Consider the following 12,236-nt stretch of genomic DNA (forward strand, 5'->3'; position numbering starts at 1 on the left):
GTTTGTCTGTTGCAGGTTGCTTCCAGTTGACGATGTATGCACTCCTCTGTTACAATTGATAAGATTGGATCTCAAGGTTTGAACATGGAACAATTGATTTGCAGCTCGCACTCGCTTCTCAGATTTGTTATCAGAGGAGTTTGAAACATCCAGTGACTTAAATCCACAGTCCGATCGGTCTACTGCCAATCAAATCATTTGCATGCAATATCCGGCTTGGCCCAGCTTGCACCACCCCAGTGTTGGTTTCAAAAAACGGGGAGGACCCGACCACGACCTGCAAATGGAAATGAATCTGGCTGTGGCTGACTGGGAAACAACTGGTTAAAGCCACATGAGTGGGCTTAGAGGAGTCTTAGAAGCTCGGTCATCCTGGAGAGGCTCAGTAGATCTGCTGCTTCCACATCGAGAGGAACCAGTTGAGGTGGACTCAAACGTCTGGTTAGGATGACTTCTGGATGCCTCAATAGAGAGGCGTTCTGTGCACATCACCGGATTGAGGTGGGTTCCTCTGGGATACAGAACACACTGGAGGGACGCTGATTCTTGGGAACGCCTTGGGATTCTCCCAGAGGAGCTGGAACAAGGGGTTGGAGAGAGGGAAGTCAGAGGCCCTGCTTAGGCTTCCGCCCCTGTAACCTGACCCTGGATTAAGAATAAATAGATGAACATTAAGTCATAACTGAAGAATATGTGCACCTGTTCCACCTTGCTAGAACCAGTTTGAACCCCTTTTTTCCTTCAGCTCTCCCTGAATTGTACAGCATTTTTCAAGGATACTGAAGACACTTTACAATCGATCCCGTTCACTCACATGACGGCAAGCTACTGGATTGTAGCCACAGCTGCCCTGGATGCTGTGGCAGTTGTGGTTGTGGGGTATATAGTTATGTGTGGGGAAAACCATGTAGTTTTAAAAATAACCTTTTTAAAATCATTGGCCACTAAATGTAACTGAATTGAATCATGACGTTTCTGAATATTCTCTATCGTCTGTTAGACCCGACTACATAGCAAACTGTTATTTTGGCGACTTCCTACAAGGAAAAGAGGCTTATTCTGTCTTACCATCACAAAGGTAAAACCAAACACCACCGGGAGTCTCCCATGACCCCTAGTTTCCACAATAAACACAGGACTGCAGATGGGGTATGAAACCACTGGTTTGTCTTTTAATTATTTCAACATAACACATGAGAAGTCAAAGATACACTGTACTGTACAATAAGTCAATATTTCTGCTGTTGTGTTCATCTCTTTGGATCAACCAATATACATCTGTCACTAAGAAATTGCAGCAACTGATTACATGAGATATGTTAAAAAGGAAGACTCCTGATGTGGATCCTTGAACTCTCCCTGTAGTCGATAAGCTCCATGCTATATAACATAGTGTGAGAGAATGCAAGTAGCTTGTTATTGTTCACCTTTTTTTAGTTTATTCCAAAAGGTGGCTGTAGTTGCTTGTAAAAAAATAAAAACGGGCTATGTCACCTAACAAGATACACAAAGAGGATGGAATGCACGACTTACGTTTTAGCTAAAAAATATATAAATCTACATGTGGATGCTGTCTGCAGCAGACATCACCCAGGTTCGTACTAAAGCCAAAAACAAAAGAGGGAGGGAGAGGAACAAGAATCGTTCAAATCAAATCAGCAATTTCTCAGGTTTACAATGATGGAAATAATTCCCTTAAAATGTCTGCACCGCACCTACCAGTAAAAAAGGAAAGAGAGAGAGAAAGAGGATAAGTGCATCCCTAGTAGGTGCAGGCTGAGGTATTGGAGCTGCAGCCAAGCGGATGACCAGCGCAGCATCTCTGTCAGAGTGTCGGTGCTTCAGAAGTGTGTGTCTCAGCTTTTTGCTCAACACAAGCTACGGAAGCCGCACACTGGAAAAATTGTCGAAAATTTAGACAAAAAAAAAAAAAGACACTACAGCCGTCCAAAATGATAATTTTTCCTCCCAAAGGCCTAAATCATAAATGCTCACAATTTTTACCTACTGGATAGGTAAACATCCTATATTCATTATTATTATTATTTTCCATATAATTATTTCTGTAACATTACCAAAATTACTAATATCAAACTCCTCTTATGTTTTTTTCCCCACTTCCTGAACTGATAAGTAGTCGTGATCACATTGAACGGCAGTGGGCCCCTGCAAATAATTTAAATTTTAACCATCAGCTTAATCAACCATAAACCGATTAGACAATCTGTATATCCATAAAACTTTTTTATGACCTCAAGCAAATTTGTAAGCCTTCATGCCAACCATTGTGTCGCGTTGACAAGATGCTTAACCAAAAATGAGGGATGGGCGACAAATTTATCATGATATCCTGTGACAATAATAACAACAATAAAAACTGTTTTACCCTTTTATTGGGTAGCGGGGGCAACTATATTGACTGGGACAGAAATCAATCAATGGTGACAACGACAAACCAAAATTCTTATAAGAAAATTTTCATGATAAATGATGCACTAAATACCCAGTCCTAGTGGATAATATTTTCCATATTTATGTATGGTATAATTTCAATAATGATAAAAATGACTGATGTTATTTTAATGAATTAAAAGTGCAATGTATCAGATTATTACTTTTTCTGTTGTTGCATCTGAAGCTCTTTTCCCCTCCTATCCTCCAAACATGTCTGGATTTTTAACATTCTTTCTAATTTTTTATTTTTTTGTTTCAACTCCTACATATTTTTTTTCCCTTTTCCATAGTAGATATAGAAAAATTCTCAAAATCTTGCCAATAAACTTCAACGTCATATCAGATTCAAACCCATCGATAATTACAAGTTTGTGACTGAAGCTGCAGCTGAATGTTGTTCTTCTACTTTTTAACAAGTTGTACTATTTGGAAACAAAAAAAAACAATTCACTGCTCTATGATCAAACTATAAGTGCTTTATAGCAGGGTGACTTTGACTTTTCCAGCTACGTTGTGAAAATGGCCAGTGGATATCACAGTTTGACTAAAGCCATTTGTAGACAGAAGAAAAGGAGCAAATTCTCACAAAAATTTTCTGAGTTTCGAAAATGTAAATATTTTGATTTTTGGAGATTTTCTGAGTTTCTATCTCAAAATTTCTCTGTTTTTTCTGTAAAACTTTTGACTTTTCAAACTCTGAAATTTCCAAGTTTTGTCTAAGAAAAATCTCCAAGATGAATCTCAATATTTTTGGAGTTTTCTCCAGCAAATGTTTGATGCGTCAAACTCAGAAATGTCCTACTTTTTTCCTGGAAAATTTCTGAGTATTTTTCGGAAAAAGTTTTTGACGGCTCAAGCTCAGAAATGTCCACATTTTTTCAAGAAGATTTCTGAGTTTTTTACTTTCTAGAAAACTTCTGACTTTAAGCTCAGAAATGTCCACATTTTTCTCTAGAACATGTATTAATTAATTCATCTCAAAATATCTGAGTTTTTTTGGCAGATATTTACTCCACTTGTCTTTTCCATCTACAATGGCCCCAACATTCCTAATCCTGCTGCAGCAAAGACGTCTGAGTTTTTGCTGCAGCAGGATCCGCGCGCTGTGATTGGCTGTGGATCTAGACGCTCTGCTGACAACAGCTCTGTTCACCGTGGCCTCTGAGGAACAGACATGCTGCTGCTACTGTTTTCTTCAAATGCTTGGCTGCAGTTTGACTAGATACACTTTCGAAAAAGGGAAAGGCCAAGCTGGTTAAGTCAAAAACAAGGGAAAAAAGGAGAAAGGGAGCGGAGAGCTCTTCTGTAGAAGCATATTAGTGAAAAGTATATCAAAAATACTGTTATTCTTTTGGAGAAGAGAAATACACAAATCCTGATAAAGTTTAAACATCAAACTAATGGCACATACATATACAGGATCAATACAAAATTAAAAACATATGAACATATAAGCTGAAACTTTAAAAGAAAAAAAAATACTCTTTTATTTTAAAGTTGAAAGTGCTAGAATTCAGATTAGCTCACAGAAACCCAGGGAGGACAAACTTAATGCACACTGAAAGCTTTTTTTTTCTTCTTCTTTCCTTTCATTTAGGGACAAAATGAGAAATTTGTTCCAAAAATATAAATGCTCAATGGGACTGCTACAAATTTGGCTTAAACCAGAAGAGTTTTTCTTTAAAAAGTCTTAAAACCCTTACAAAGAAAAAAAAAAACAAAAAACAAAATCTAATTTTAAATCTTCGGTTTACGATAGAAATTCTACGGAAGGTGCCGACAGCTAATCATATAGGGTCATTAGGAAGTTTGATCAATCATAAAAAAATAATGATTTAATCTCATAACTTGTGTAATTTTACATTGATATTGGAATAAAAAAAAGTGTAACTTTGACGACAACGTGAAGCTGCGTAGTTTTAACCTTTAGACACCATCGCTCGGTCAGAATTATCCAATACTATCGAATGTGCTTTTCCAATGCACCGGGCCGTCAGCGGCCCACTGACAGGGTTCCTTTTCCTACAGCATAAACAAACTTCAAAAAAAAAAAAAAAAAAAAAAAGTGAAGATTTCTTAATAAGCTATTGTGCAAAGATGTAGTTTCTTCTCCCAAGGTTTTGGTAAGAAAATAAACAAATAAAAATGAGGTGATGTGTTGTGTTGTTTTTTTTCGAGGTCCTGTTTTATACAAACAGAAAATAATATATCATGAAAAAAAAGAACAAAACAAAACAAATACATAACTATAAGTAATTTCCCCCCCAAGTTGTACAGTCAGTCTCTTAGCACCTTCCTGTTGCTTTGAATGTCAAAGCCCAGGCGGTTCGATGACTGCGTTCTCCTGGAGTCGCCATGTTTTCAGACCCTTTTACTCTACAAAGCAGCTAAAAACAATTTTAAAAAAGAGGAGGAGGAGGAGAGGAGTAACGAAGTGGTGGGGCTGATGAACACTTTGTTGGTTTGGCTCACTGTCTATGTTTCAGAAAAAAAAACAAAAAACATTTAGCTTTCAAAATGTTCTAGTGGTCTACAGTTGTCGTACATCACCAACCGTGGCTAAAGCAGCAATAAGAGATTTAGCTTCGATGCTTATGTGCTATGGTTATGGATTATGTTGTTTTTTCCAGATAGGGCTCACCTGATGCACAGACATTACTAAACATAAAGAGAGTTGGTGTAAAAACTGCAACAATATTTATGGTAGAAATAAGATGTTAAGTGAGACGAACATTCAGATTTGTCTGTCGTTTCAGGAACAGAACAAAAAAGAAGAGGAAGTTTGGTTTCTATAAATGTGATGCAGTTCTCTATAATGTGGTCACTGTGAACAACACGCTGTCTTTCTTTTAGAAATCATTTTTACCTCAATCTATTTCATCTGGAGTCTCACAAAAAGCTTACTTTGGAAAATTAGACGCAACTCTTTACATACCGTCAAAAAAATAAATAAATAAAAAATTGCATTAAGAAAAAGTCCAGTTTGGAAACGAAAAGTTTTCTACTGGTGAAAGAGACCAGAAAAATGAAATAATAAGAAAGTAAATAAAAAACTTTGCATGTTAAGCAATCTAATACAAAGTTTATACGGATGGAAAAAAGAAATCTAGTCAGGGTTAGGGTTGTATAGTTATTAAAAAAAAGATTATGTAAAGGAGAAATTGTATATGGGTAGTAATAGCCTGGTACAAGGGGAAAAAAAGCAATACTGGACATAATAAGCTTATATAGTAAGTAACAATAGGTCTGTATGCTAAGCAATAGCTCCATACGGTAAGCAATAGCTGCTACAACAAGAGAAATGTCAATAGCATGCTATGATGTTAAAAATCAAAAGATGAAACAGACTGTTAAGTGAACATTTAGAAGGAATTTATTTATTTATTTTTTTTAGAAACATCTCAAGCCAAGGAGCCACAGTGACCACACTATGAGAGATTTACAACAGACGGGACTAAATCTGAAAGGATTTTTTAAAATTGGATTTTCAGGCTGTAAGTTAACTTTGGACTAAGGTTTTTTAAAGGCTCTTGGTTCAAGGTTAGAACTCCAAGGCCTGCAGTTTGAAATACTTAAATCTCATCCACGTAAGCATCCCTACAACACTATCTATAGCTAGCTCAAATACTAGCTGACAACTAAACCACTAGCAGCCTCCTACAAATAATTCCCATCCAAAGTTTGGATTCTTCTTCTCCAACTCAAGTACAACAAGCAATGGTCGGATACGACAGAGAAAGCTTGAGGGACAAAGGAAATACTTCATCTTTTTCTTACTCAAAAAAAAAATGCAAGATACAAACAAATGTAAACCTGCAAGAAATTAAAAACATTGTCACTTAGTTTTAATACATCTACCTAAAATACACATTAAAAGCAATTTCGATATTTATTTTTGAGATATTTCGTACACTGCAATAACATTCTTAAAAACATTTTTACTTATCGGCAACTAATTTCCTTTGTTCTTTTTATCCATTCACATATCTCAGGGTTCATCATTCACCTTGATGATGCATCTTTTTAAAAGACTGCCTAAAAGATGAGTTTGGAGTATTTAAAGAAAAAAAACAGACATACGTATCTTAAGAAAAGATATGTAAGGCAGCCAAGCGAATGCGTCAACGGAAAAAAAATTATAACGGAAACTTTTAAAGGTAACTCCGAGGAGGAAGAAAGAGAGTCCTACGCACCAGAGTTTTCCCTCCCTGTATGGATTCTGTCTGCCACCCCGGCTCTGGAGTCTCACAGCTCATTTTCGTCTCAAACACAGAGCAGACGTTTTCTACCTGTGTGCCGTTGGTGGTATCCAAATTCAGGGGCTGCGTCCACCAAAAGTCTACCGGTCGACGTAAGCTGGGTCCTTCGTTTATCGGGAAAGTAAGTGGCGGCTGTGGAGCTGGACGCTCTGGCCTTCAGACTGATCTCTGGTCGTCCCTCTGTGTGCGCCATGTCACATAGGAACAGTGACGGCGCTAAACAAGCTAGTAAAAATGAATCTTGCATTTTTATTAACTCTTTATCTTTGTCATTAATTGAATCATTGAATTAATTAAATTCATGTATTTCTCACCAAAAAATATTAAAAACAACGCAAATAACAAAAGCTTAACAATACGACCGCTTTATTCTTTTAATTTTTCTACCACCAGTTTTCTATGGAACTGTATTCCTCTCCCACTCTCATTTCCTGTTTCATCCACCATTGTTAGAACAAAAGATTTCCCGTTCGACACGCAATGAATCTTGGGATTGGGTGGGCTGCGAAGGATTCGCTAGGCCCGTCCTTCAAATCTGGAGACTTTGAGTTTGGACAGTCTTCGTCATATCTTTCAGATGTAATCGGTCTTTAAGTGCGGCCTTTGACGGACGCAACCCCTGAATTTGGACACACCCATTGTGTGGTTCGTCAGAGACATGAATACGGTGCTGTTAATGCAGAAAAACTGTCATTCCAGCTTGGAAATTATGCAACTGAGTTTTTCACAAACTATAAAACTGATTTGGTAAGTACTAACATTGTTCTGCTTCTCGATTCTTGCAGGGTCTGCACAGACCTTAGAAATAGAGTGCATGAAAAAAAATCTGCTCTCCTGGTTTAAGGTTTACGGAGTTTTGTAAACCACACGTGTCAACTTCTGAATAAGTGGCGTTTCACAAAGCTCTTCGTATTTTTTTTTTCCGAGCTGGCACAGAGGCTTTCATACGAAAGTACGAGGGAGGAGACGAGAAGCGAAGTGCCTTTTGTTAAAAAAAAAGTGCTTTTCTTGAGAAAGACAACAAAATAAGTTGTGGTAAAGCTCATTATTTTTTTTTTACGCATTTCTTTCGTGTTTTGCTCCTAAATCAGATTAATTCTCGTGTCACTTTTGTATTATTAGAAGAGCACTTTTTTTGGGAGGTTGGGCTTGTTTTACGGGTCTGGCTAAGTCACCTCATGGAAGAAACTACCGTTCATCTCTTTTCTTTCCCCCACTGAGCTCTCTCCTCTCCGAATTAATCACGGTGATTCAGGGTATTAGCATGGGTGGTTCAGAACTCAACATATGAAACATCCTACCATGTTCTTACATTGGGGGGAGAGGGGGGGGACAATAAAGTAAAAACAAAATTTCCACTTCAAACTATATTTTTCTGGGTCACAACAAGACAGATAATCTCCACTAAAAATGATCTTTGTTTTTTGTTTTTTTGTTTTTTTTATATTATTACTTTAAGTATGCAGTACCACGCCTTTAGGCCTACTGATCCTGCCCTCTATTCTACTAAAAAGGGGAAGATAAAAGGGGACGTAAATGAAAAACAAAAAAAAACATGGGTTAATACATTGTTATATCTATAGGATAAGGGGGAAAAAAAGCCCAAATAAAAGCTGCTTCAACTTCTTTTCTTATATTTTCCTTTTTGCTCAAAGGGGTTTCAACTTCCTTTTAAGGCTCAATCAAAAGCTTTTGTGCGCACTTTCATTTAAGGCTTCTAAGTGTTCATTTACGTATTTATATTGAAACTTAATTCTCCAACTTTTCCATCAGGCCTTGTTCATAGCGACCTGAAATATCCAAGCTGAGCTGGTGCTGGTGTGGAGGAGGCCACCTGGGCAGGGAAGAGGCTGCCTCTGTCACTGAAAGGCCTGGTGAAAGCGAGGCAACGTGGTGTTACTAAGGCTGGAGCTGAACACTGGTGGAAGGGGGTGCAGGGATCCAAGGCCTAGACCCCCGCTGGAGCTCTGCTGCTCCTGAGGTTGCGGTTGCAAAGAGGTAAGAGGTGCCGTGGCGACGGCGGCTGCTGCCGCGGCAACTGCGGCGGCATGGGGCTCGGCGGCGTGCAGAGATGAAGAGGAAGAAGTGGAGGAGGTCACAGATGAGGTGTACCCCATAACCAGTCCTCCTGTGCTCATGGGGGCACTGTAGGGAGGAAGGTTTAGGGGCAGGAAACCCAGCAGGTGGGAAAAATCCATGTTAGCAGCACACAGAGACTCAGCGATCACTGCAGGGCTCTTGGACAGGAGGGGATCCCCACAAAGGTCATCGGCCAAGCCTGAAGTGGGCTCCAATCCGTCCTTAGGGGGTGAGGCAGCAGCATGGGGCTCTGCAGAGGGAACTGGGCCTGGTAGACCACTCTGCAGATCCATGAGAAAACTCTCCATCTCTACTTTCAAGGGCTTGTCCAGCAGGTATGAGGTAGATCCCAGCTGGTATTTGGGTGCTGGCTGGGGCTGGTGCTGCTGCTGGGGAGCCGCAGGCTGGTGGTGCGGGGGTGTTGGAGGGGAATGGTGATGATGGTGATGGTGGTGGTGGTGGTGGTGGTGATGGGAGTGTGGATGAATAGATGCAGTGGATTCCATATGACAGCCCATGCCCATAGCTGCAGACAAGGAATTGGGCATTAGGGAAGGATGTGGAGGACCCACACCAGAATTAGACATGGCCTGGAGATGGTGAGGGTTATACATGCTCATGGAAAAGGGTGCCCCGCTGGGGAATGACTTTCCCATCATGGGGTCTTTGTTGGGCCCCATGCCGCACATCATGGGGCTGAGTTCCTCCTTCACTGAACACGGTGGAGATCCTGTCGTCAACAGGCCTAGCATATCCGGAGGCTCCGTCTTAATCTTCAGCAGCTCCTGTGAGTGGCTCTTCTTCACATGCCGTGTCAGATGGTCTTTCCTGCCAAAGCGCTGGGCACAGTACTGGCACAGAAAGTCTTTTCGCCCTGTGTGGACCACCATGTGCCGTCTCACATCTTTCCGTGTGTAGAAACGTCGGTCACAATGGTCGCAGGGGTGTTTTTTCTCCTTGGCACCACCGGAAGACTTCCCCGAGTGGCTCTTGAGATGCTCCAGGAGAACAGGTGTGCTTTCGTAACTCTGCATGCACACTTTGCAGGTTAAATCCCCCGCAGTAGCAGAGTGCATGGCCACATGGCGCTTGTATCCCAGCTTGGTGTTGTAGTGCTTCCCACACTCCTCACACTTGAAGGCCTCTTTGTTGGGGTCATGGGTCTGCAGGTGGTTCTTCAGGTGGTCTTTGCGGTGGAACATTTTTTCACAGAACGAACACTGATGGGTCTTCTGCGGAGAGTGTGTGGCCATATGCCTGCAAATAATGACACAATGCAAAGGAGGTGTAGAAAACATAGATCTCGTGTCTCACCATCATGCATTCTCCAGATAAAGAAAACTGCTTCTTACAGAACTTAAAAACTCAAGTCAAAATGACTTTTTTTGGAACAGTTTTGGAGTTTCACCAAGAAATGGTTGAGAATGATGATTTATTTATATCTTGATTTAAATTTTCACTGATAACTTTGAGAACATTTAGCTTAATGGCTTCGTCTTATCATTAGACACCATGTCATCTCAGAATCATATGACTACACTGAATTAGGTGACTTTTACTGTCTTTTATTTTGGGTTGTCAGAGTAAAAAGGCACGCAACAATTTTTAATTTGAAACATTTTTGAAAACTATTTCATATCACATAAAATCCCAATAAAACACGTTGACGTTTGGGGCTCTAACAGGACAAACTGTGACAATGTTTGATTGGCCTGAATACTCCTTCCCATGCAGTAGTTCAAACGACCACATGTAAACATAAAAGTTTAAATTAAGCCTCAGTGTGGTCTGTAATCAAATTATATCAAATTGCAGATGGAGGAAATGTGACTGATACCTGAAGAGTTTGTACTTGGAGCTGAAGGCCTTGGGACAGTGTGGCTGTGAGCAGTGGAAAGGCTTCTCTCCGGTGTGACTCGAAGTGTGGAGCCGGAGCTTCTCCTGTGTGACAAACAGGGCCCCGCACACCAGACACTCGTTCCCACTCGCTCTCCCTACTTTCTCTCCTTCCTCTTCCCTCTCTTTCCCCCGATCTCGCTCTCTCTCCGTCCGTGGCAGCGGGGCGGCGCTCCCAAACAGCTTGGCGGCAGTGCGTCGTCCCTCTTCCTCCGGCGTCAGTGCGGTAATACAGTGTGAGGCATCGGCGGCAGCAGCTGCCATGGCAGCCCTAGAGTGCCGCTGCCATGAACTTCACGAGCAGTTCCCCTGCCTCGCAGGCTCAACGTTGGAAGGTGTTGGGGAGAAGCGAAAGGTGATCGGTGGTTCAAAGGTTGCGTCTGGTTTCTAGCTGGAATATTGCGGTCAAACAAAGTAAGTTGTGAGACAAAAATGATCTAAAAGTCAAAACGATTTGAGGTCAAATTTACAGTCTATGAAATGAAACCAAACTGTACCGGCTGGTTAGAATCCTTCTGTCTGTGAACTTCCCACCTTATATCTCCACCTTGGTTGCTCCTCCTCTCGTTTGGCTTCTCTACCCCTCACCCAGTGCCAACAGCTATGGCTGGCGGTGAGTGGGAAATACTGCTCTGCATCTTTACTGTCCTGTCAGAAGAGAAAGAAAAACAAAGATAAGTGGATAATATTTGTCCCAGTAACACAAACTGCAATAAAACACATCTCATCACACACACACACACACGCACACACACACACACACACACACACACACACACACACACTTGAACAATGTCTAAATGTTCAAATGTGTGTGTACTTGCATAATACATTCAGCAACATGATGATTCAGTGCTTTACAAGATGAAAACATAAAACCTTACATTGCAGTGGCTAAATAAAGGATAGTAATGAAAAGTTAGAAGAAAGGCTCCTCTTTATGATGTACCAGTTGTTATGAACAACTCTAAACAAATGGGTTTTTAAGACTTGATCTAAAGGAAGTTTTGCAGTTTTCTGGAAGATTATTCCAGATTAGCAGAGCATGCTGCTTCTCCATGTTTGGTTCTGATTCTGGGGATAAAAGGCAGACTAGAACCAGAAGACCTGAGATGTCTGAAAGGTTGATACAAAAACAGCATATCCATAATGTATTTTGGTGCTAAGCCAGTCAGTGATTTCTAAACTAACAAAAGTATTTTAAAGTCTATTCTCTGAGCCACAAGGAACCAGTGAAAGGCCTTAGAAGTGGGGTAATGTGGTTTGGTGATGTGAGCAGCAGCGTCTGATTTTTTTAGGCAGACCTGTGAAGACACTGTTGCAGTAATCAATGTGACTAAAGATAAATGTGTCGTTGAGTTTCTCTAGAGCTTTATGAGACATTAGTCCTCTAATCTTGGATATATTCTTCAGGTGACAGAAGGCCAACTTTGTAAATGTATTTATGTGGTTCTGAATGTTCAGATCAGAGTCCATCACTATATCCAGATTTCAGGTCTGATCACTAGTTTCTATCTGTAATACCTGAGAGCTGGCTCTAGATGGTTC

At 40.5% G+C, this 12,236-nt stretch overlaps 1 protein-coding gene across 4 annotated transcripts in view; it reads right to left on the minus strand.

Moving 5' to 3' along the window:
* Positions 1 to 1,145: 1,145 nt before the first annotated feature.
* The window catches only part of plagl2 (pleiomorphic adenoma gene-like 2), a 55,603-nt gene continuing 44,512 nt past the window's right edge, over positions 1,146 to 12,236 (minus strand). For 2 of the 4 annotated variants that reach the window (XM_088006930.1, XM_088006932.1), the window contains exons 2-4: positions 11,223 to 11,336; positions 10,630 to 11,079; positions 1,146 to 10,049 (exon numbers count right to left, since the gene is read on the minus strand). In XM_088006930.1, coding sequence (XP_087863056.1) covers positions 8,573 to 10,049; positions 10,630 to 10,952 — 1,800 coding nt within the window. In that variant the 5' untranslated portion in view covers positions 10,953 to 11,079; positions 11,223 to 11,336 and the 3' untranslated portion in view covers positions 1,146 to 8,572. Of the gene's footprint in view, positions 10,050 to 10,629; positions 11,080 to 11,185; positions 11,337 to 12,236 lie in introns of all 4 variants that reach the window. The other 2 variants (XM_088006929.1, XM_088006931.1) reach the window with 1 other exon arrangement.

This window comes from Poecilia mexicana, unplaced genomic scaffold, assembly GCF_051168715.1.
Source record: "Poecilia mexicana isolate PSO_F unplaced genomic scaffold, ASM5116871v1 scaffold_7, whole genome shotgun sequence".
Taxonomy (NCBI): domain Eukaryota; kingdom Metazoa; phylum Chordata; class Actinopteri; order Cyprinodontiformes; family Poeciliidae; genus Poecilia; species Poecilia mexicana.